Consider the following 26,634-nt stretch of genomic DNA (forward strand, 5'->3'; position numbering starts at 1 on the left):
AGGACAGGGGGTGCGCGGCAAGCCAGCCGCCCCTTGTCCTGCGGGGCAGGCAAAAAGCAGTGCGGGGGGCTGTGAGGCTGCCTGCGCTGCTGCCTGCACCCTCTGGTAGCTGGCAGTTGCTCCTGGCGCCCCCTCCCTGGTGGTGCCGGGGGCAGACTACCCCCCCTGCCCCCCCTTGATCTGGCCCTGGTCATGATTATCACATTCAAAGCCCTTCATGGCCTTGGACCCTCATATCTGTGCAACCACCTGTTTCCCTGAATGTCCTAACTGCTGTTCATTATTGTACTTTGCTCAGTGAATGTCCTAGTTGTTGCTTATATTGTGTTTTCACTCGCATTATTATAATCTGCCTTGGATGTCAATGAGAAAGGTGGACTATTAACAACAACATCAATAAAGTTCTCTCTTCTACAGGGTTTTCATGGCAAGAGATGTTCAGAGGTGGCTCTCTATTGCCTGCCTCTGCATAGACAGCCTGGACTTCCTTGATGATCTCTCATTCAAGTACCAACCAGAGCTATCCATGTCAGGGTAGCAGTTATACATAAGTTAAACTATGATCAAAGGATGATCACTCAAAAGTGGCCATGCCTGCTGCATCTGTATATTGGGAGAAGTAGGCCAAATGATTATTTTATGGTTTGTAATATATTTCAAGAGTTTGGATAACATCAAAGGTAAACTTCTCCAGGTTCATCTGTGGCCTGATTATGTTACAATCATATGAGCATCTTGTTGCTAGCTGTTTATCACGGCCAGCTTTCTACTCAATATGCAGTACGCAGATAAGCGCACTTACTTTTATTCATATTACTGTGTTTTAAACAGAAATCAGGACACTGGGATGTAAAAGGGCTTTATAAAGCTCATCAGCAATGACAGAGTCCTGTCAATTAAGCTGAATGCATATGGAATGAAAAACCGACTGACTTCATTGTGGAAGTTCCATATTTGTCCTTTTAAAAGTAGCCTACTCTTTGATGCGTTTATCTGAAAAAAATGCTTTCTAATATGGAAACAACATTGCTGATGTTAGTATTGTTGGATCCGGGGTAACAAAAAAAATCTAGCCCTAAGGGGGAAATCCATTTTATGTCATCTGGACATTGTCACCTGGAGTATGAAAATTGTCTCAAGTGCTTGTATCTCATGGCTTCTAATCTGAGAAATAATACCTTAAATTTACAGTTGGGTTTACTCAAGAGTGTCCCAGTGAGTTCAGTGTGATAATCCCAAGTTAAAGTGCACAGGACTGCAGCTGTAGCTAACCTCCTGAAGATTACTGGTATCTGAATGTCAGCATATCTAAGCGCTTCATATACGTACATATATGATGGCCATTTGTTCTAATTCTATTCAACATTTGAGTAATATCCAAGCATCTCCTTCAGTCTGTGTTCTCAGCATGGAACAAAAAATGGACAACAACCCAGTTCCATTAATAATTGGTAAAAATATGGTACCCCTATTCTTTCTGTAACTTAAGACAAGCATAACGCCAACCTTTACCTTGTTCCATGTGATAAAGGACAAGCCTGGCTAGAACCACTTTCATAATGCTCTCCCCATGACCAGTGGTAGAGGTGGCACCGACACTGTTATCTGCATAACCTCCACTTCCTGATAAAAGAATAAAAACAAAAAGGTGACATTTTCAGTATCCCATATCTCAAACCAATAGTATTGGTTTCAGAATCATAATCTTTTTTGTTTTGAACTGTTCATGCTTTTAATCTGTATAGCAGAGTGTTTTGTAGAAGGGCAGGATATAAATAAATAAATAAATAAATAAAGCCAATTACAAAAGTAGCTCTTGTCGCTTCAGATTAATGAACCAGATTGACTTGTAGCCTCAGACTGACGTATGCACATCAGTGGATTTAGGACAAGAAGACAGAGGGGAATGTACATTTCAGTGATGAGACGTGAATTGGTAGGGATGAAGTGCTCATTAGTTTCAAGCAGCTGGAATACTGGAAGCCAATTTATTACTGCAGGAGAATACATAAAAGCCAAACCAGGAACAGAAATACCTTAATTCAAAAATCTCACTCAGTCATGAAACTCACTAGTTGACTCTGGGGTAGTCACATAGTTTTCATGAAGTTGCAGTGAGGATAAACTGGAGGGGGGCACAGTCATGCATGCCACTCTGAGAAACTTGAAGGAACAGTGGGATAAAAATAAGCTAGATGGATAACTCCAAGAATTTTTTCGGCATGGTCAGGATTTCACATAGCTGTAGAAACACATGGATAATCTCACTATTTGGCCATTCCATGTAGGGTGGTAAGTTTCCACATCACCGCTGCAGCTCCTTGGGGATAAAAGCAGCCCATATGTCACCTTACAAAAATGACTGACCTACAGATTGGTTAGCAGTGTGGCAGACCTGCTGCTCACAAGGTGGCAAAATCTGAACAAGCCCTCAATGTGTTTTCTGTGGATAGATGACTAGTACACTACTTGTTTCCTGAAATGTTTTTAGATTTGTTAAGGAGTTGAACGGAATTTGCAAAATTTCTGGGATCATCAAGGCATATTATAGGTCATTGAAATTAATCTCGCTATAGTTATAAACTTGTAGCTTTAGATGCCATTTTATGAAAGGCCCTTCAATACAAACAGGAGCTTTTGACTGGGTCCAAGGAATTTTGCTGGCTGTTTCTGCTTCAGTGTTCCCATGGCTGCTATACAGTTAATAAGAGACTGCAAGAACTGCTGCCTAAGAAGAAACCACAAGCCCTCCTGTAATTCCTTTGGACCACAGCCCTCAAGGTTTCTTACATGATTACTTAGGCACATTATATGAGATAGAAAATAAACTCTGCTTCCATTTACTGTCTCCCTACCTATGCAGGCTGTATCACCAACACGGCCAACCAGTTTGTTAGTAAGTCCCCCTGTTGATGTTGCACAAGCTACATTTCCTGCACTGTCGATTGCAACGGCTCCAACGGTTCCAAGGTCTCTGCCAAAAACAGCATTTCAAACAATTAGCTGAAGATCAGAGACTGCCAAAAAGCACGCTACGTTTATTCTCACAGGTAGACTTTCTGAAGTATGAAACGACAACAGAATTCTTCTGTCTGATGCCTGACCTTTAATGCAGGCACATTTATTAGCAGAAGTCATAAAGAAGCACGTTGAGAGTAATGCTCTTCCCAGTTGGCTGTTAAAAGCCATGGGGGCCTTTAAGAGACTAAGGATAAAACTGGACAAGATTGCTAGAAAATCTGTGGTTGGATCTCCAGGGTGTATTCTGAGTTCATAAAGCACTGCTGCAGGGCTCCCTGACTTGGGTTGGAGCTGCAGCATGAATGTGTGTTCACAGAGAAAGATGTGCACAAGGAAGAGTGTGAACTCTTGCCATTATCCTAGCCTCAAATGGTCCATTGGAGCTGCCATTAATGAATCAGGGAGCCTTGCAGCAGTTATTTGCCAAGAGAAAAGGCATTGGAAATCATGCAACAGCTTGTCTGGTTTGACCCAAAACAAGATAGCAATCATTAATCAATTAACTGTCATGACTGAAGTGATACACACACATAAACACGTAAGTACATACAAGGCCATCTGTCATTAATATCAAAAATGATGTAAACTATGCAACACAGGCAACTTAAAAACAAGGCCATGCTATTATACCTTATTTGCAGCAAGCTAGATTCAATAGCTACATTTTTCTATGTGGTATCCTTCTATGTCACAATGTTAAGTACATTAATTAAAACTACAGTGCTGTTCTAGAAACGTGGCAAGGAGAGAAAATGCATCTTCCTATATCTGAGCCCGGTGTTTCTCCAAGATCAACACTTGCAAGACTAAATAATGGATTCACAATGTACGCCAGTTGGCGCAGCAGTTATTTCTGTAATGCAGTTGCCATGCTGCCATAGCCTTCCTTACATTTTATTTTATTTTGATTTGTTCAAACAGGCAGGAATTTGTCAATGCACCAAAATGTATACCTACTTTTGAAACTCCTGAGGGTTCGAATCAGCCTCAAGGTTTTTCTTCCATCTCTCAAGAGACCTTGTCGTGATCAGTTTCTCCCCTGGAACCTCAGGAAATCCCATGGCCCTGGCAAAGGCAAATGCCCCCTGGTCAGTCAGCAACATGTGGTCTGTCTGCAGAACGAAAGTAAGCAGCTTCTCAGTCATATAGTTTCACAAAACAACTAAACATGACTTTTCAACAAAATAAAGAGGTACACTACTTGTCTAACCTTCCTCCTATTTGAAAGGAATAGTAAAATTCCTAATGAAAAAAGGGCAATTTGAATTCTGCTCCATCCTCCATGCAATGCAGTAGGCAGACTGGCACACGAGGGTGAGGAGCAAGAGTTTAAAGGCTCACCAAGCCTATCTTCACCCCTCTTTGTTCTCCAACTGTCCTAACAGTGTACTCACCCACCCTCCTTCCCAACAATTCAGAGTAGGTTTTTTGCCCTTTGGCTTGATAGACTGCAGACCAAGAACATTTTTCTTCTGTAACTGCACATTACAGGAATGGCTCTGGAGGCCCTTGACAAAAGTGTCATCCAATCTCACTACTTTGTGAAAGCAGTGGAGGTGAAGGTTGGTTGGTTGCTCTATATAAAGCTTAGGTGAACATCCTGAGGCGTCAGTTAACTGAGTGAAGGGGCAAACCTCAGACCAGAAAATTGGGGCTATAGAGCCTTTGTGGGGTTGGGACAGTAAGCCCTTGAAAGGTGCCATTATCCTCAACCCAAAGACTTTGTGGGGCACACTTCCCTCAAGCACTAGTAAATGCTTGGCAAGGAAGAGCCAGGGCTGCATATAACCTGACAACCCAGAGCTTGGAACCAGAGTGGTCTCCGTCAGAAAACAGGGATTAGGGCTGCCAACTCCAGGCTAGGAAATTCCTAGAGATTTGGGAGTGGAGACTAGGAAGGACATGGTTTGGAAAGGGTTGTGATCTCAGCTGGGTATAATGCCACCGAATCCACCCTCCAGGGAAACTGAGCTCAGTAGTCTGGTGATCAGATGTAACTACAGGAGATTTCCAGGCTCCACCTGGAGATTGGCAAGCCAGTCAGGGATATACAGACGGAGAAGGTCTGACTCTTCTGTATCCTTTCAAAGTCCCCCACTGCAAAACAGTTATGGAGTGTGTTCTCTGCCCTTGTCTGCTGTAGCTACTGAGTGGAGGTTCATTAAAGTTGGCCCTTTATTATCCCAAGCCAATGGTGTTTGGCTCCCTTTATTTAATATCTGTCTGCAAAACTCATTTGTAGTTTTAAGCGGCACAACAAAAGCTGCATCCATACAGCAAGGACCCTGTCATTTCCCTGTCATTGCCGCCACAAATGCAGAGGCATTCACATTGGCGATAAGCATTCATTCGGGGGCTGTATGTGCACTTTCCTCCATCAGCTGCCATTTTCCTTGCATCCTTCCCTGCCTTCCGGCCACCTGAGGGCTTTGGGAGGACTTTTCAAAAGTCACACTATAGTGTAACAACATTACAACAATCTATTACATTCCCATCTTTCATTTTTTTAAAATGAAAGCAGAAGCATTTTTTTAAATGAAAGCAGATTTTTTAAATGAAAGCAGAAGAATTAAGAAGAACTAATAGATCACGGTAACAGATATTTATCACATTTTCACACTTTATGGGAAATAGCAATTACCAATTTTTAAAATGCTCAACTGTCCAGCTAAGAGGAGTCCAGAGACAACTTGCCTGGAGACAAAAGGGAAGCTACACCATGTAGTTGTTTCCTGTTGCTGCCAAAGACCTTAGGGGGGGTGGCTCTTGCCTGATGTCTGTGCCTTTTTACAAGAGCAAGTCTCCGAGTCAACAATTTCTTGTGTAGACTGGCATCATCATCACTGGGATTCTGGGATAAAGCCTGGGCACCTGCAAGAGTGGGACCACTGCCAGCAAGGTGCCCACTTCAGGATGTCATGAGAGCGTGTTCCTTTATCTATAGAAATTGAGATGTTGGGAAAGCTAAAGGCTGTTGGGTGGTTGAGCGAAGAGGGCTGCATTTAAACTGGTATTTGATTCGTTTAATCCGTTCAGATAGTGGCAGCCTTTAAACAGTGACTTAAATTGTCCCCCAGCTATTTGTTCTTGATTGTTGGGCTCGTTACATTGTAATGTTCCTTGAGTGTCGAAAGGCTGAAAGGTCGCTAATAAACAAATTGATTGATTGATTGATTGATTGATTGATTGATTGATTGATTGATTGATTGATTGATTGATTGTAAAGCTCTGTGATGGTGTCATGGGGAGGACAGTGGCCACTGGGGCTGAGGCAAGGCAAATGGCAAGAGCGGAACCATATAACATTCAAATTCTGCCATGGAAGTTTGCTGGGTGCAGTCACTCACTCTTAGATCCAGAGGAGTTAGCCGTGTTAGTCTGTAGTAGCAAAATAGTAAAGAGTCCAGTAGCACCTTTAAGACTAACCAACTTTACTGTAGCATAAGCTTTCGAGAACCACAGTTCTCTTTATCAGATGCATGCATGTGACGAAATCATGCATCTGACAAAGAGAACTGTGGTTCTTGAAAGCTTATGCTACAGTACAGTTGGTTGAAGGTGCTACTGGACTCTTTACTACTTACCCTTAGCCAGCCTATTTTACACGATTGTTGTGAAGATAAAATGGAGAAGAGGAGAATTATATAAACTATTTCAGGTTCCCATTGTGGCCCAAAGGAAGTAAATAAAGAAATAAAATACACTTCTTGCCATAGTGATGGCATGGTAATTCACTGAGACTGCATTATTTCCAGAAAGACAGTCTCAGACTAGATTAGAGGGAAAGCATACTGAGAATGGGGAAACCATGGAACATGAACAACTAAAGGATGACACTGGGTGGATGCTATTCCCCCCTTCCCCCTCCCAAAACATTGCAATTTAGAACCAGAGAGGAAAAAACCCTCCATATGGATGCTGACAGATTTTGGTAAAGTAAAATATGAGTATTGTTCAATAAAAAATCTTGTAACACTAGTTAAACCAATACTAGATTTTTTTTCTTGCTCATACTTGAAAGAGTTCCAAAGTTATTAAATTATTTGCAAATGCTGCTAAACCATTTTCTCCTTTTCTAATAGTTAACCCCCCCCCCCCACACACACATTTTACACATTGGGAGGCCAAGACACAATGATCTGCCATGGCCATTCCTCGCACAGTAAGGTGGTGGTGTCTGCAATGGGATCTGAGTCTAGACTTCCCTAACTCAAGTCTGGTTAGCTACCTGCGGCACTTACTGGGAGGGTAAAGAGACCTGGCAGTCCTTTTGCTTGCTCATCTCCACATCTCTCTTTTCTGTCTCCTGCTTGCTAAGTACCAGAACACCTCAATCACTGCAATTTATGTTTTGTCAAATTATCTCCTCCAGCAACCAGAGCAAAGTTAGGGACAGCGCTAATAATCGGACAGGATGCTATGCCACTCCACAATGAACTTGGGAGGGTGCGTGTAGAATGCTCCTTCATGTCAAATAAATACATACACTTTAAAACTCTCCAACCATATAGAAAATTAGGATATCAAGAAGATGGTTTGGTTCAGATCTATCTTCAGGATGTGCTAGTTTTCCAAGTTCAGTCTGGAGTGATAGCACACCAAGACGGCTTGCAATGTTTTGCATATAAATAAGTTTGTGCGTATTAATATGAGGATTTTAAATATTTGTTACTGTGGGTTTAAATGCAGGCTTCTGAAGAAAGAGGGGGGGCTGATGGGTGAATGGAGTGTGCTACAATTAGACAGAGTTGTATCCTATGAGGCAGAGTGAACTGCAGTTTAAGCTGAATGCTGAGGCAAAGTATTCATTCTGGCTAAGTTAGGCGAACTGTGTGGAAGCCTGTGTGTATTTTAGAGAGAGGTTATTCTATCTAAGTAAAGCAAGCTGTGCGAAAGGTGTGCAAAATCAGTCTTTGTGACTGTGTCTGTGAATATACCTTTAAGAAGATATATCTCCAAGCTTCAGAATGATTCTGAAAACAATACGCTTAACAATACTCTGCAACCATCATGCTTAAAGGTAATGTACTTATAAATAAATTCTACTTTTCAGTAACCAAAAAAGGATCTCTTTTTAATCTCACAGCCTCCCTCACATGCTGATTGTTTTGTCATACTACTATCTATAACAAAGCCTTCCTATAATACCAGTTAAACAGAGGAAGTCTAAGGCTTTTCGTGCGAGTGAAAATCTCTTGGGAAGCAGCAATATATAGGTCACATGAAGGAAGCAAAGCACCACAGGTGGTGTTAGCTGTGGGATTCAACCCCCAAAGGGAAGGTGTTCTCCAGGTAAAGTAGAGAAAACCTGAAGCTCTGTGTGAGTGGAAATAAAAGGAGTGTAGGTTGTGAGACCAGGCTCCGCTGAGGTAAAAATTTAAGGTAACATAAGAAGGAGATAAATTAAAGATCCAAGACAGGTTTAAAACAAAATTGTTATATGGCTACTCCATGTTATTGTTGCACAGTTGTAAAATTTCTTCACATCACTGAACTGTAGAAACCTCCATAGATAGTACAGGGCAAGATTTAGACCCTAAGATATTCTTCTCCATGAGCTATCAAAATTATTCTGGTTACTGTTTATTCATTTCCAGGCTGGTTTCAGTAAAAAGCAACAGAATTTCATGGACATTAAAAAAAATGGCTACTTTTCAGGCCCGCAAACCTCCTGCTTTTCATTCACTCATATGTTTTTCAAATTACTGTATATAGGTGCACTGGCTACTTTCCATGTAATCTGCTGATGGTGCCTGCCTACATGAAGAGGACACACTCTTTAAGGCACATCTCATGAACGTTTGCAGCCTGTGATCTCCCTGCTAATTTTGTTGTGCCGAACATCTTGTTGTCAGCATATGCAGATTGGTAATTTCAATACAGAGAATGGTACCATTTTAGAAATGAACCGCACATATTTAGAATTACTTGGTTACTACAGTTACTCACACACACTTGCCTCCTCAGGATCAATCCCCTGATGCCAAACCAACAAAAGAAACCCCTTATTTCTGTGAAAGAGACATTTCCTCTTCTGAAATATGAACAAAAGTGGCTTATGAGGCTCCATCTTAGGACAATACAGATATGCAGGTGCTGTGTACCGGTGCTTGGAACATATATTAACATATGCAAAGCAAAGCAAAACAATGAGCCTCACCGAATGAGGACAGTTTCCTCTCACAAATCTGGAATATTCTAGTACTAAACAATACTTCCTTGTGCAATACTGCCCTCTTCTGCCTTTTTAAATAAAGCACCAAGTTCCATGTAACTGATACACATTTACTCAGAAGTAAGGAATATTTATTGAATGGGACTTACTCCTAGGTAAATGTTATTACATCATTTAAACAATATTCGACAATGTCTAACTACTTACAATACTAGACAGGCAATAGACGCCTAGTCAGTTTTTTTTTTAAAAAAAACTACACAATAGAGTTTCCTGGCTGATTTTTAAAACAAAAAGTAAATATCTTTTTTCTTTCATCTGAACGGCAGCATTCTGTATGTATATACGAACATATTATTTTAAAATTGCTTTGTTTTACTGGTGAATGCCAGTCAAAAATACCTTGATCTACAAAGGAGCCCAGAGATGCATGCCGTTGTCTCAGGTTAGTATATCTGGTCTAAATGATAACTATCAGCATTTTTTTGTTTTAAAAATGCCAGTATTCATATTAGGTTATACTAATTTTTGCCAATTCACCCACCCTCTGCAGAGCCCCACTAGGCTAACCCAAAGGAACAACATTTTGGAGGGCTGAGTAGGCTACAGCAGAAGAGAGGGATCACTGCTGTCACCCTTCTAAGAAAAGGATACTTATTTTTTCTTAATGGTATGGTTGGATACAGGCCAAACAACCCTGTAAAGTAGATCAGGGCCGTCGTCACACGGGCCCTTATTTTGTCAGTTTTGCACTAGAAATCGTTTCCTCTGTTATCGTTATTAGAACGGATTCTCCCATCTTTTGACGACTGCTTGCGCTTCCAGTCAGTCTCATTAAAAGGGAAAAGCACAATTCAGCGGTCAGTCAAAGTGCCTCCAGAAACGGGGCCCTAAAAATCCCGCCCCCTTTAAAAAAATTTTTTTTTGCATATTTGCGTTATATCACTCTTCTATTATAATGTTGTGCTGGGCCAACCAAAAAGCCAACCGTGATAGGTAGCAGAGGTTTCCCACCCACGGCAGAATAGCGCTATAGCGTTATAGCGTTATAAGGCTGACGTTTTTAAAAAAAAAATTACTTTGAGGCTTAATTGCCGGTCGCACTGGGGCTTGTGGGAGTGTAGGGCAGGAGAATCAGTGTTAGGTGAGACAGATGATCAGGGAGAGTAAGCGTTTTGGTGTTGCAAAGCATTCATAGTCGATCCAGGGCATTCACATGGAAGTGGATAAAGACACAAAGCGTGAATTGGGGAGAATGGCGAAATCGCAAGAGAGCCAGAATAAGGTGAGAATTCAGCAGGAGATGGTGCTAGTTTGGCGCTAAATGTATGGCCGTGTGACGACGGCCCAGTATTATCTCCAGGGTGTAAACAGACTGAGAAGCTGCGGCTCATCTACCCTAAGGCTACCTGTGAGTACAAAGAGAGTGGATCTGAGGATATTCTGGTTTTATTTGTACTTGCCTTTCCAAATGAGCACTAAAGTTTTCTATTGTTGATTGACTGGCCTCAAAAAAAAAAGGTGGTAGTACTCAATATACTAGCAATTACCATCATGAAAAAAGCCCTGATAAATATTATAGAAATAGATTCAAAAGACATACAAAAAAGAGATTCAGGGCAGACAATGTGACTGCATAACTGATTTTTAAAAAATTATTAAAGTATGTTGCAGCAGTAATCCCAATATTTAGACTAAATACAGTTTCCATTCAGCTTCATCAAATTATACATTCTGCCTCCAATCCAAACAAAGTTAACCACTGAAATTAATGAGACACAAGGTATTCACAACTAACTTTACTTGATTTCAATTCAACTTATGCATGATATCTCTGGATTTCAAATCTTACAGGAGGATTAAATGCTGCATCAATGTATCTGATGGGACCAATCTGTGGATACTTAAATCCAGAGAATAGAGTCAAGAACAGACAAACCTGAGAAAATTACCAGGTTTGCATAAACATCTGAAATCTTTAAAAAAATTGGGAGGCTAAAAGCTCCCAAAATAATAGAAACAGTGGCTGCAGCTTTAAGAAACAAATTCTCTCTATGGCCATTGCTAGGCAACTACCACATTTGAAGCCTTAGTTTCTCTCACTAAAAAGCGGGGGCCCTTTCCCAGTCTGTTTTGGCCTTTGAGGGAGGACTCATTGAGGCCAGGTCCACCAGCAACCACTGTGTAATATAATATAACACACGTTCCATGAATTTCTCAGGCCCACTTGTTTGCTAGTGTTCAACAGCAGCCACCACATGAAAACCAGTGTGGTGTAATGGGTGGAGTTTCAGACTAGGATCTGGGAGACCCTGATTCAAATTCCCACACTACCATGAAAGCTTGCTGGGTGACCTTGGGCCAGTCACACACACACTCAGCCTCACAGGATTGTTGTGAAGATAAAATGGAAGAGAATGATGTAAGCTGCTTTGGGTCCCCACTGCAGAGAAAGGTGGGGTATAAATGTATTAAATAAATAATAAATATAGCTGAAGATGAGGGCAGATAAAAGGTAGGTTGGTGCATAGGTTGTAGGGGAGGGGAAAATGAGCCCCCTGCAAATCCTTACAGGTCCCTCACTTGTGCATGTATCACATGTGTGTGCACACACATATTTTGGGGAAACATCTGATCTTCAGGTAGGAATTTCATGTCTTTTATGTAAGAAATCTTATTTTACTTATATATTTATTTAGTAAAACATTCATAAATGTTTGGGGCTTACCCATTGTGACTCCAAGTGGCTTATAAATATTTCAATTAAAATGATAAATATAATTACATCACTCATAAAAACTCTTTATAAGAACCCCATGCGTCCAGCTCAGGTCCCACTAAACGCCATCATAAGACAAAGGCTTTGCAGCACTTTCTAAAAACCTCCAAAGATGTCCCCCTTACCTCCTCAGAGAGCCCATTCCATAAAGTAGGGGGACACTGCTGAAAAACAACAAGCTCTAGCATATGCTGGGCAAGCAACCCTGGTGCGTCAGAGGAATGACCGGTAGAGTGTAACTGGAGCAGAGTGGCATGTGGGGAGAGGCTGTCCTTCTTAATCTGACAAGGATTTTGTTTATCGTCCAGTTTTATTTTTAAGATTTCAAGATCATAATTTCATTAAATAAAATCTATGGGCTCCTAGTCGGCATCATATTAGGATCCACACAGGATCCAGAGACTCTCTTGCACAAATAGAAGGCAATTGCCGCCAATTCCCCTCTCCAGCTGCCATCCTATTAGTGTCATACCCATGCTCTTTCACAGTCTTCCAACCCTCAGGACAGGCTTTTCAGGATACACAGCCCTGCCTCTTCTACACTGTGGAACAAAACTTTGTTCCTGGTTCGCTGGATCCTACCCAATATATAGTGCTCCGGGAATTATGGAATTAACACCCTCACTTTGTTAATATAGGGCATGATTTACTGGAAACTTTTCTGTCTCAGCATGAGCTGCACCAGAATACAGGTGGAGAAGCTTTGTTTCCAGCACCCTTAGGAAATGTGTGTGGCCGGTTAATCAAATATGCTGACTATTCAAGCTTGTTGCTCTGCTCTGCCCCTACCCAGACCAAACCCTATTCCATCGGGAATGCCGCAGCAAAAGCCCCCATATCTGGTAGGACTTGCCAAACAAAGCTCTGACTGCAATGTTACCACCTTAGTTTTCAAATAAGGTACATAAAAAATGACCTCCTTCTGTGTATACATTGTGCATCTCAAAATGGATCATTTTATAGGGAAGCTTGGGCCACAATAAATTAGTTACCTTTGGTTAAGTTAGCTTTGGTTGGGCCATAGCCTTTGGCTGGTACCCAGATGCTTTTCTATAATTTATTTTCATTTACTTGTGTATCTCCCACAGCAAATAAGGAAAGCACATCACTGAAGTCTCCAGATTTTGGTGCATTTCCAAAAACAATTATTTAGCAGATCTGTCCTTCTGAGGAGTTATTAGTTCATGACAGGAAATAGCTGGCGCAGCTTAATGAAATGTATCTCAATGGACTATTTAACAAGCAAACCTCATGGGCGTTGCTTGACAAAATCTGAAGAAATCTATTTTAGCCACCAGATGGAGCCCATATTGTAGCCATAAGCAGAACTGGAATCTTGATAATTAAGAATATGTTTAACTTTTCTGGTTTAGAACGAAACTTTCAAAGGGACCAATGAAAATCTGAAAAGAAAGATTCTTAAATCCTTTGGTTCTTAATCCTAATTTGAAAAGAAAGATTCTTAATCTTCTGATTTTAAAAAAATATTGAAATATCTTCCATGAGTTACAGATTTCCCTAAACATCTGGGCTGAAAATCCAGTATCGTTGAGTGGTTAGAGTGCTGGACTAGAATCTGGGAATCCCAGATTCAAATCCCCACTCTGCCATGGAAGTTTGCTGGTTGACCATGGACTAGTCACACACTCTTGGTGTAACCTACCTCGCAGAGTTGTTGTCAGGATAAAATGGAGGAAAAGAGACTGATGTAAGCTGCACCGAGTTCCCTTTGGGAAGAAAGGTGGGGTGCAAATGAAGGAAGGAAAAAAGAAAAGAATCTTCACACCTAAGAGTGCATGGTATATTATTAGGCTGCATGAAGAAATACTTACAGGCCAAAAAAATAAAACCACCTTGATAGAGACGTCTACAATGCTTTAAGCATGATGCAGTGGTGCCTGGATGCTTTGTAACATTTTTAAAAGGCCATGTTTGTGGTAACAGCACCATCTTGTGTGCTGTAGGGATCACTGGGTACTGATATGTTAGTGGGAAGATACATAGAGGGCAGAAAAAGGGAACAAGATTCTAGCCAGCAAATGAGCAACTGGAGTGCAGGATGCTGTAGGAAGAGAGATGTTCTGTAAGGTTTTTCTTTCTGTGTAGAATGCAAATATGCACTTTTTTTGCTGACCTTCAAAGTGAATTCAAGGAACAAGAGGATGGTTTTTACTACCAACAAAGAGACTTCATTTTACCAAGCTATTTGGGTCATGACCAAAAAGAGTTGCATCACAAATCCAAATGTAACAGAAGATAATTGGAGTGCAGGAAATGGTTCTTTATTTTAACATCGTTCACCAAAATCAGACACATTTTGAGCTAAAACTGGTCCTCATCCAAGCAATAGTTACTGGTTTTGTAGAAAGTCAGCTATCTCATGCACCCAAAATTCAACATATCCATTTTTCAGTTAGAGGAAATCTTAACTCAAATTGGATGTTCTCCCCATAAAGATCCATCTCCAGCCGATCCATTTCCAACCCTCTTGGGAATTATTTTCTGTTCTAATAGTTAGGGTCCCAACACTGCAGCATGCAAGGGTAGCATTAGTCTGTAACTTGACGGAAACTCTAGCTTTGGCATTTAAAGCCAAACATCTGGAATTAGGGCATGAAACAATTCCACACCTGATTATTAAATGATAGGGTTGGAAACTCTTTCTGGCCCTATTCCTGGATATTTTGGCCTAAATTCCTCTGTTGAATTTTGACTTCAGCAGGTCTATAGAAAGTAACTATGCAGTTTTATCTTTTTTAGCTGTTCTGTGGACTGCTTCTAGTGTGGGGTCTGTTTTATGGCTTTTTAAAGGGTGTTCAGTGGCCGTTTTATGCGGCTTTCATGTCCCTGGTTTGTTTTTTTAAATAGCTTTTGTTTTTCATACTGATAATGTGTGATGTTTTATGATTTCATGATATTACTTGTAAATGGCCCTTTTCAGGACCCTGGAGAGGCGGTTATATACATTTCCTAAACAAATAAAACATTTTTCCTTACTGAAGCAAGAAAAGACTGCAAAAAGCTATTTGTCTTACAATTCATACAGTACAGTTTTGACAAAATTATTTTTACTAGTAATTCCAGGCTGCATACATTGTGTGAATGATTTATTTCCCAATGGCTTGTTCTCTGCAGCACTCTAGAGTGATGCAATTTGTTAGGGAATTAACCTGAATCTACAATACACATCCGTAGGCGTGGGAATTTGTGGGGGGAGGGGAGTCATTTGATGTCTGAAAATTTTACCATGGGAATTAGCCTTTTTATTTCCATTCTTTCAGACTCACCACAGGGAAAACAAATCCACGTAGTTAACTACAAAGTTAGTAGACAATATCCCCCAGCTGTGCAACAACCACCCTTGTATTTAGAGAGAGTAACTTCAGTGAGTGGTTCAAAAAGGCTCTCAATTTTTTAATGTATCTGTGAGTTGTTTTGGGAAACTATTGTCCGTACCTCTTTGGTTTTACATGGCACTTGCAGAAGGGCTGTGTAATCAGTGCCTTTTCAGTGGAAGCAGCTACACTTCTGTTTTGCTGCCAAATAACTGATCTGCCTCTTTTGCAGCTGCTGACCAACTGGCAGGATAAAGAAATGAGCTATGGTGGGGCTGCACAATATGTCACCCACTAAGCTTCATGTAGACCTCCCCAGCCCTGTTTTGTGCTTGGTGGCTCCCGTTCTTGCAGTGTCAAGCAAGCAGCAAAGCTGGAAGGTTTGTCAAGGCTTGGGTGGGCTTCCAAGCAGGGTTGGCGAGCTTCACCTCACTTGGAGGGCTCAAAAGCTGTGCAGTCCTGAGCCACAGGCAGGCAAGCCAAAGGTACAAAAAGTGAGAAAAATGCTAGACTTGGTGGCTTAAAGCTATGATGACTACACCCAGATAATGACTTTATGATGAAGAACAGTTGGGCTCTTTGCCCAAACAGGTTTGACAGTCTCTGAGCATAACCCAAGAAGTAGCTGAGCACAGTAAAACTTGGTTTCAACTTGCTTATTCTGCATTTTTATGTATTGGCAACATGCTTTTAACATGGTGGTATTAGAATGGAGCAGCCTGATTGTACATGCCACCTGCCAAAATGCTCAATCCACATGGATTTGGGGGCTGTAAGTGGAGACTATCCTGTTGGTGAGAGCATAAGGCATTTCTAAAATGGTTTTTCAAATAAAAAAACTAATTAATTTTTAAAATAATTTTTATTTTATCTGTTGTTTTAACAGATACAACAGTTGTTGTATCATCAAACCTCAATAATTACCACCCTTGAGTCCTGTGATGCTCAGCAGGTATATACGTATTTTCAATTGAACAATCAATCCAGTAAGACACATTCTCTGCAGTTAGGCACAAACTGTTCTAATCACAGAAAAAGACCAGAAGGCAGAGGTCATGTGACTTGAGGGGCTGCCTCCTGAACCTTGGGATTTTTACTAATGTTATGCAGTTGAAGGGTGAAGTGAAAATGGCACTGTAGACATGAACTGGGCTGGAAGGCACTTGTGACCCAGGAGATGATAGATTTAGACACAGGAGGCCTGCCTTCCTGTCTAAGCTCCCATGGACAGTGCACTGCCTCCTTGGTGAGTTATTACCTTTCAGTCTAATATCTTGATTGTAACAAGGACATTATTACCTACTTCACAGGGATTGATAAGGCTGAATGATACCAGCGTTATAAAACATTCCATATACAGGAAGTGGTATACTAATGAAGTCAGTCTCCTGTGGGATTGTCTGCTCCTGTGTTGTTTCTGTGATTTATACAAATGGTTGTCTTCTACTCTGAAATGGGGGTGGGGGTAAGCACTATCTTCCTGGGCCAAGTTGCAAAACAATTTGTCTCCAAGTCTGAAGATTTAGGAAAGTATGTTATATATGTGTGTGTCTGTGTGTGTTGAAAGTTTGTACTGAAGAAAACACTTAGGTAAATACATAAAAAGATGGCTAGTTGGAGACAGATGATTGTTTTTAAGAGCTTGGGCTTTAGAAGAAGGTATTGCAAGGCTTGCTTTTTTGCCAGGGATTTTGATGGGATACGAGTGGGCGGAATCTTTTAAAGGGAGAGGGAGGTAACTGTGGTTTTCAGTTTTATTTGGTTTAACTATTGATTGTAAGCCACCTTGAAGCAAGATGAAAGGTGGAATATAAATGTTTTAACAAAAATAAATAAATGAAATGAAGTGTCCGTTGCTGCTGCCATGATTTTCATGATTATGGCAATCCTCTCTCAGGATGATCATGTAAGTGCTATTGTAAATGTCAACCAGCTTCTAAGAGGACCAAAGGTTATGCTACAGAAGTATAAACAAAATGGGTATGTAATCTTTTATCATATCCACCAGACTTATTTATCAGAGACAACAGTAGGATAATTATACATACTATACCAGCCAGGAGACTCTATTATACCACTGTCAATATGCTGAAATATTATTTCTTTTCAAGTATGCACATGTTCGTGCCCATGCTCTCCAAAAGCAATTGGAACATGTTCCTTACCATATCACACACTACAGAGGCTGACTCTATCTATGGAGCAGAATGAGGTGGAAAGTATAACAGACTGTATTATTTCAGTCTACGCATGGGGTGTGGAGGAGAGAAAGAACTGTTTTGTAATCCTCCCTCATGTTAAAAAAATGCCCTGTAAATAAGTGATGAGCCCATTAAAGAGAAAGAGCTGCACTTTGACGGGTGTGTTGGTTTTCTGTTTATATGAAAGCAGTAACAAAAATGGGATTCCCCCAACGGCAGTGGTACAGTTCATTTCATCCTAATTTTGCTGAATGAGGAGACCTGTCTAGAGATGCAGGCAATGAAATAGCTCAGGATATAAGAAAAATAGCATTTCTTTTTTCAAGAAAACTGCACATTCAGTATACCTTTTCCATGACGAGCCGAGCAAGTTTTATAGGATTAGCTATACATTTCACTGCAGATACTGCTCCCGAGGCTAGGTTTTTTCCATCCATGAGAATGGCATCCATTTCCACTTCACCTTTCTCATTTAACACAGAGCCACAACCTAAAATCCAAATATAAAAAGGTCAGTAATAGCCATCCCCATGACTATTCTTATACCATATGAGCCCCCTGGAGCTCAATATTCTACTCTGACTGGCAAGGGATCTCCAGAGAAAGGTCTTTCCCAGCACCTGGTATTCTCTGACTAAGAGAGCCCAAGAATTGAACCTGGGATTTTCGAAGTGCAAGACATGTAATCTACTGCGCCCCCTTCCTAACCAACCATGATAACAATCAATTTGATTACATTTTAATCGATTTCTGTCTTAATACTCTTAAAGTGGCAGTATCTGAAAAGTCAACATTCTGCAGAAACACTTGCAAATGCAACCACAAATCCCATTACTAAAAATAGAAGCCTTGCATATTTTTGCTCATGATGACACATCTCTTCTCTTTGTATCACAGAAACCTAATATAAAGCCCCCCCCAAACCCTCTGCTTTCCTCCCACATTTTTATTCTATTCTATACATCCCTTTGACACTCATTCAACAACTGCCTGACCAGCTCAGCCTGTTTGCTGTTCTTTCTCCCCCAGTTCCTGTAGATTCCTAATGTTGTCAGTTTCTTCTTGAATCATTACATGCAAACTGCTTCATCGTTTATGAAAATAAACTCCACATGGGGGATTTCAAACAGCAACTCCAGTCAGGTGCCTTTTTTAAACAGTTCATTTTATCCTGTTCACTTAGAATGGCTGTATTTTATAGACATGAGTGACTGCAGATGATCTAGAGGCTATGTATACCAGGGCACCTGAACTTTCAACAAGCTGGTTGCTTATCACCACTGCAGTCCCACAGACTTACTGTTTTTCCCAAGCATCACCATAATTGGATGTGTGAAGCAAATTACTAACAGGACACCAAAATAAAGAATTAAATGAACAAGGAGGAAGTATTCTCAGGAAAAGGTATGATTATTTTAGAATGGGGGGGGGGGTTTCTTGTGAAAAGAAAGACTTGCACACAAATCCTACATTTTATATACTTGCTAAGTGGTGAAGCTACTATCAATTTATAACTCTGATTATCTCACGCCAAAAAGTTATGATGTTATAGTTATAGCAACCCCACACACACCCCAGAGTCCATCCAAATATTCTACTAAAAGAGGGGGGGGGCTGCTTCTGACTTCAATGTGATGCAGATTGCACCCTTGAACCACAGAACTACTTCATGGAACTGCTGTTGGCAAAGCATGAAGCAGCCTCCTTAAAGCACCACAGCCTCATCACAGAGAGATGATTAAATGCTCCTGGCCTATCCTAGCTCTTTTTTGGCTCCCACCTTAAGTGAATTGCTCAGGGAAGCAAAGTGCTGACTTATTCACTTCCCAAACATTTCTGTATGGGTGTGTGGACCACTACCAACATTCAGTAGTTCTGTTCCTCCAGGGCAGCCATTTCCATGCGCCTGTAGTGTCCTTCACCACCATCAGTATGGCTGACAGGAACAAGAACAGATGGGGACATCAAAGACAGGTTTTACTCCTAGATGACATGATCTGAGAATCCTTGGCATATAGTTTCCTTTTAGTTAAAAAGTCTATTGCCTTCCTAGTTAAAACCAGTGGAGTTGCACGAGCATAGAAGGAAGGAAATACAACCAGTACTTGGCATAGACCCCTATTATCATAGAGGGAGTCAATTTTGTGCTATTCTTTCAAAAAGGTACTTGTAATGGTTTTGCACCTCAGATTACAAGAGAGGTCTCCTGCAAGAATGCTAAGCATGGGTGCTCTGTTTTATCATATTAGAGTGAATAATTCTGTACCAAACGTCACATGTAGAGAACTGAAACACAAAATGCAAGAAAGAGTATTCTCAGCTGGGAAGGCACAGCACAGTTCTCTTATACCAGATACAGGAGTACAAACTTGGGCGAGGGGAGGTTCCCCCTGGGGTGAGCCTGGATAGCATATATCAGTTGCCATAGTTATTGCCACCTACAAATAGTTCTCAAATCTGGCTAGTATTCATAGCTGTCTAGAATAGACCCATATGGCATTAAGCCTTTTTTTTTCACAGCTCACTTGTAACAGGACATGTGTAGATAAGCTTGTCTTTGTGTAAATTTCTTTAAATATGCCTCTTAGAGTTGCCAACATTTTTATTTATTTGACTTCTGTGCCTTAACAGCAGTCAGACTTGAAGAAAGTTAGAACATGAAGGAAGGAACCTCTTTGCAGCATGGGAAAAAAGCAATGGGAGGAAAGTATCACTTGCTAATCTCTGCATGTTTGGCTGCTATTACAAGACATAGGAGCAAGACCAGTGCAAAAAAGTTGGCTACTCTATATATAAACTGTGCGGTTGCAATTTCACTTTCCTGAAATGGAAAGAACACAGCAATTACCTGCATTAAAATGTGGATCATCTTCCATTACTGCCACAGCTTCTTCAACTGCATCTAATGCATTCCCTCCGCATTTAAGGATTCTGTAACCTCTCAGGGCTGCTCTCCTTACACCGGAACGGCTTCCTTCTTCTCGTTCTTTAAAGATGCGGCCAGCTCCTCCGTGAACTACAATAACAGGCTTCATGTTGCCAAATCCTTTCCTGGTGAGAAATGTAGAATTGTTACTCAAAAATTAAAATTCCTTGTGAAAAAAGACAAAACTAAAACTCATTGTGACTCCTTGCACTTAACTTCACGTTTCACCCTTAATGCTGAAATCTGACGATATAATGACTAGAACACAAAGGAGTTACGTATATCTAACTGGTCATCTCCAGACCCTAAGGAAGCAGCTCGAGTTGAATAATGTTGACATTTCAGGGGACGCAGAATCCATTATTTAGGATTTTGCTCCAGATGGAAGGTTCAAAGTCCAGTCTTACTCCTATTAAGTTGAAACAGACTTTTAATATTGATTGAGATTGAAAAAAAGCCCAGTTGATTAATATTTCATGGAATGAAGCCTTAACAATAATAATATGGAACTGTTTCTGAACGATCAAAGCATTTCCTATACATTCCCTCAATAACTCTTACTCAGGTCAATATTATTATTAGAGTTGTCACTCAATTACATAAATCATGCAATCCAATCCTCTAAATGTTTATTCAGAAGTCCCATTGCATTCAGTAGGGCTTACTTTTAAATAAGTATGCATAAAATTGCAGATTTACAGTACACGCCTTTATTTGTTTACTCACTGGGCTTTACTCCCAGGTAAGAATGGAGAGGATTGAAACCTTCATCTTAATCATGTGAAGTTTTATCATTCGATCTGTCATTTAGATATGCATACATTTTAGAGCAGCCTGCTCCACATTGGGAAATTCCAGGAGATTTGGGGGTGGAGGCTGGGGAGTGATCTCAATGGGGTATGATGCCATAGAGTCCACCCTCCAAAGCAGCCATTTTCTCCAAGGGAATTGATCCCTGTAGTCTAGAGATCAGTTGTAATTCCAGGAGATCACAAGGCCCCACCTGGAGGTTGGCAACCCTAATACATTGGTGCATGAATATAATTAACCTGAAGGAAAAATGCGTTCTTCTTTTGTTTTTAGATAATGCACATAGGTGCCCTAGCTGACACTGTCATAGGAATGGTGTTCTTTTCAATGTAAGAAAGAATGGCAGTACCTGATAAAATGTTACCTGCCACGTGCAGTTATTATAAGAACCTCTATATGAAATAATTAACTGAATATTTTTTAAAAATTTGCTGCCTGTTGAATGAGTGAATCAGGGCATTTTAGTTGACCAAAAGTGTTTTAATCAATTAATATAAGCAAATAATTGATATAATATTGCTGCCCTAATTATTATTCCCTGTGGAATATGAAGTAGAGTGGTATGTGCCTGGACACTTTGAGGCAAACGCCAACTACATGTTTGGAGAATGGTGTCTTGCCTCCACACTTTATGCATTTCCCTTGGGTGCCAGTAGAATACGCATTCATTTATTTGGATATTTATATGCTGCTTTTCTACTCAGCAGGACTTCCCTCCTCCATTTTATCCTTACAATACCAATCCTGTGAAGTAGGTTATGCTCAGAGTGTATAACTAGCCCAAGTAGGGTTGACAGGTTCAGGTTGGAGAATTCCTGGAGATTTGGAGGGTGGAGCCTGGAAAGGGTGCAGTTTGGGGAGGGGAGGAGCCTCAGGAGGGTATACTGCCATAGAGTGTACCCTGCAAAGCAACCATTTTCTCCAGGGGAATTGATCTTCGTCACCTGGAGATCAGCTGTAATTACGGGAGATCTCCAGCTACCACCTGGAGGCTAGCAGTATGTAACAAAAAGGCAAGACCCAGCCCAAGCCTACTATAACAAGATAGGACCAACCCCAACCAGTTCAAAAATATATCACTAGTTTTACTACAACCATTTAAAGTGACAAGTGCTTAAATTTCTATACAAATTCATCAATTACAATCTTGTACAAATTACATATAGTCTAATCCTCTGCACATCAGGTAATGACTCTGGGATACGAGGTAAATGTGATTAGTGCAAAATATTGCTTTATAATGTCCCATTTCCAGGTAGAAGATACCAGCGTCACTCTCCGGGTACAATGAATGAATTGTAAAGGACACAGCAAACTACAGACACGCCCCTGGGGAGGTTCATGGGACGAAAATCTGTGTGTAAGATGGCTGGCCCCAGTTTGGGCATCTGTATCAGATCACCATCTGTCCGTCTGTCGACTGGAATTTGAAGCTGAAGGAAAGAAAGAAATAGGACATTATAAAGCAATATTTTGCACTAATCACATTTACCTCGTATCCCGGAGTCATTACCTGATGTGTAGAGGATTAGACTATACGTAATTTGTTCAAGACTGTAATTGATGAATTTGTCTTTTGTATAGAAATTTGAGCACTTGTCAGTTTAAATGGTTGTAGTAAAACTAGTGATATATTTTTGACCTGGTTGGGGTTGGTCCTCTCTTGTTATAGTACCACCTGGAGGCTGGCAATCATAAACCCAAGACAACCCAGCAAGCTTCCATAATAGGGTGGAGATTCAAACCTGGGTCTCCCAGATCTTAGCCCGATACTTTAACCCCAACTCATTCAGTGTCATGGTAGCCACATATGGCTCTTTGATACATCCCCTGTGGCGGTTCTGAGTACCATTCCCCAATGTGGCACCTGCTCAGGGCCAGCGTGCACATTGAGGTCAGGTAGGCGGTGGCCTCAGGTCACGGGGTGCTGGAGGGGGTGCCGGAGGAGGTGTGGGGGTGGGAGCGCGCGCCATGGAGCTGCAGCCTCCTAGCCCTCCCTCCCTGCGCCGCTGCCGCCGCCACCAGCACATGACCCTGGCCAGGCTCAGCAGCCGCAGGGCAACCGAGCGGGAGAGCTCGGAGGCCAACCGCACGCCGTCCCAGCCGCCCACCACAGCAATTGGGCTGGCAGCACGCGTGCGCCTGTGATGACGTCACACGTGACGTCATCACGCAGGTCGGTGTGTGTGTGCACGGGTGCCTGGCCCGCCAGCCGGCCGGCTGCACACACTAAAAAACCCTGGTGCCGCAGCTGCACCTGCTCCATATTTCAGGTAAAAGGCCAAGACCTTTGCCTAGTGGAATTTGTGGTTCCCACTTTGAAAAAGCCTCCACTATATAGGAATGGATAATCTTCAAGCCTCATGCCAGGGATGGAAGTACACATGGCTCTTTTGTCAGTGGTAATTGTGAACATGGCTTTCCACAAGCCACAAAGTGAGTACTAGGGTTCCCAGGTTCTCACTGCGGACAAGGGATCTCCTGCCTCCAGCTCCCATTTTCTGCTGCTACATATCCCATCTCCTTGCCCCATGGGCTCCCGCAGGTTGTGATGGCATGCCTGGTAATCCTAGTAAGCACCACTGTTCTATACCACACTGGCTTCCATGGATCACCTTTATTTATTCATTAGTGTCATGGGCTAGGCCAGCCCAGGCAGAGTTGTCAAAGTCCAGTCCAAAGTCAGCACACAAGTCCCAAGCCAGAGGTGAGTCCAAAATCCAAACGCCACGTCAGGGGATCCACAGGTCAGTTACCAGTAAGATCAGGTCGAGATGCAAGCAAAGATAAAATGGTCTAAAGCTACAAGAGCAAGGCAAGGGAGTGGCCACAGCAGTAGCAAGAATGCAACACATTGCTTCCCCACCTGGCAGGTTCTCTAGATTTGTTTTTATAGCCAGGTATGATTTGCAGGTGTGGTTTGGGCTCTATCCTGATGTTACTCATTGTCACTATCCACAAACAGCTGGCGTCAGCCCAGGAGGAGAGCACTGTGCTGTCTCTCCTGCAGTTCCCCTTTCTGCCTTCGTCTCCACCACTCTGTGGCTGTGGGTGAACCTGGGGGATGGTGGAAGCCCCTGGCTGGGCTTCTCCTGTGATGTTGGAGGTCCCTGGCTGAGCTTACTCTGTGGTGTTGGGGCTGGAGGGTGCCTCAGCTGCTGGCTGTGGACTCTGATTAGCCAGCAGCTGTTCTTCCTGATCACCCTCTTCTGCTGAGTCAGGGCTGGCTACATGAGGCTCCTCTCCTCCTGAGGAGTCCTCACTTTCACTGAGCCCAGACTGGTCGATGACAATTAGATAGTGCATCTTTAGTTAGAACATTTTTATGCTGCCTTTTCACAAACTTGCCCAAGACAGCTTACAAGATTTTAAAAATTAAAAGATATTAATGAAAATCCAGCATTAACCCCCTACCAGACCAGCATAAAAACATAAACCATAAAAACAGACCACAGACAGCTTAAAATAAATTTCTAGACTAAAACAGTGTTTTGCTTAAAAAATTAACTCCTTAATTATCAGGAGCTAGATAGAGTATGCATATTACTCCCATTCTGCAGTCACTCCATTGGCTCAGTTACCAGGCTCAGTTCATGGTATTGGCTATCACTTATAAAGACCTTCATGGCCTTGGCCCCTCATATCTTCAGGACCGCCTCTCTCTCTCTCTGCGCCTCAGCAGCTTTGCTCATCCTAGGAGTGATGTCATTGTGCTGCTCCTGTGCTTCACACTGGGCTGATTTGGGCCTCAAACAGGCCTAATTGGGCCTGCACACAAGCGAAGGCAAAGAAGAAGGTGAGTGCTGGATCCCCCCACTCCTGTTGGGAGGGTAAGGGGACCTGGCAACCCTACCTCTCCTCCTTGGCAAAGAGGGACTGTGCTGCCCTCCAGTAGGCTGCTGAGCACAGGGGGGCAGGCGGGCAAGCTTGTCTTGCTTGCCTTGGCTGCTCCTCCTCCCCAGCATGAAAATATCAGACATTTATATATCCAGTATTTCCTTTGAAGTTTTCCCGGGCAGTCCAACTGTCCAGATGAATACCAGACACCTGGAAACTCTTAACTGCAGATTATACTATGGTTGCTGTAACCTATTGCATTGTTTATGGGATATTCCAGCTGTAGTTAATATTGACTTACACTATGTAATCTGCCTTGAGTCCCACTGAGAAAGGTGAACTATAAATAATGTAAATAAAAAAACCCTGGATGAATAGAAATATTTTGACTTAGTACCTAAAAGAAAGCAACGAAGGGCCCAGGCTGGCCTCAGGGAGAATAGCGTTCCACAAATGAGGTGCCACTACCGAAAAGTCCCTGCCTGTGGTTGCCTGACCTCACCTCTGAAGGCAGGGGCACAAAGAGCAGGGCTTGAGAGGCAGATCTTAACTGGTTGGACAATATGGGAGGAGGTAGTTCTTTAAGTACCCTGACCCCAAGGCATTTAGTGCTTTAAAAGTAAGAGCCGGCATTCTGAATTGTGCCTAGAAATTCTGGATGTGCTGAAGTTTCCAGACCAGTTTCTAAGCCAGCCTCACGTAAAGTGCATTACAGTAGTCTAACCGGTAAGTAATCAGAACATGGATCACCACGACCAGATCATGTTTTTTAAGGAATGGCCATAGCTGATTTTATTTATTTTTAAAGACATTTATTAGCAATCCTTCTACTTTACAACATTCAAGGCAGTTTATAACAAACATACATATACATAAAAGCAAGTCTTAATTTAAAATCACAGTTTAAAACTACCAATAAATAAACTAATCAAATGTCATTCTAAACAAAATCGTCCTCAGTTGCCTCCTAAAGCTCAAAAGAGATATAAGACACTACGTGCCACAGAGGAGATCTGGGCTTCCAACTGTAGACCAGGATCCAGCAGTACCCCCAAGATACGAACCAGTTCCATCTGGGGGAGTGCAACTCCCACCAGGACAGGTTGAATCCTCAGTCCTTGAACAGTTTTGTCATTGTCTGGACTGAACTTCAGTTTCTTTGCCCTCATCCATCCCATTGCCTTCTCCAGGACTTCCACAGACTACCTGACTCAACTGTTAGGAGAAGGAGAGAGGCATGTCATCTGCATATTGGTGGCACTTACTCCAAATCCCCTCATGATCTCTCCCAGCAGTTTCATGTACTTATTAAATAGCATGGGGGACAAGCTAGAACCCCATAGGACCCCACCAATTGTGGAATCTAAGTTACAGTGGAAGCGAACAATTTTATCCACAAATGCGTCACAAAAACATCAAGGCAGGCATATATATTTTGGGAGTCTACATTTTCAGAAGCCTGGGATAAGATCCCCTTCACAACCTGGAGAGGCTCTGCTGGACAGCACTACATGAATGCAACTGCGGCAGAAAAGTGAGTTTGCTTTGCT

At 41.9% G+C, this 26,634-nt stretch overlaps 1 protein-coding gene across 1 annotated transcript in view; it reads right to left on the reverse strand.

Annotated features, from left to right (window-relative positions):
• Positions 1-26,634, reverse strand: part of ASRGL1 (asparaginase and isoaspartyl peptidase 1) — a 43,131-nt gene that overhangs the window by 13,564 nt on the left and 2,933 nt on the right. Inside the window, exons 2-6 of the mRNA XM_055001307.1 lie at positions 20,360-20,562; positions 17,859-18,001; positions 3,979-4,133; positions 2,856-2,974; positions 1,513-1,623 (exon numbers count right to left, since the gene is read on the reverse strand). Coding sequence (XP_054857282.1) covers positions 1,513-1,623; positions 2,856-2,974; positions 3,979-4,133; positions 17,859-18,001; positions 20,360-20,546 — 715 coding nt within the window. The 5' untranslated portion in view covers positions 20,547-20,562. The remainder of the gene's footprint in view (positions 1-1,512; positions 1,624-2,855; positions 2,975-3,978; positions 4,134-17,858; positions 18,002-20,359; positions 20,563-26,634) is intronic.

The sequence above is a fragment of the Eublepharis macularius genome, chromosome 1 (assembly GCF_028583425.1).
Source record: "Eublepharis macularius isolate TG4126 chromosome 1, MPM_Emac_v1.0, whole genome shotgun sequence".
Classification (NCBI taxonomy): Eukaryota; Metazoa; Chordata; class Lepidosauria; order Squamata; family Eublepharidae; genus Eublepharis; species Eublepharis macularius.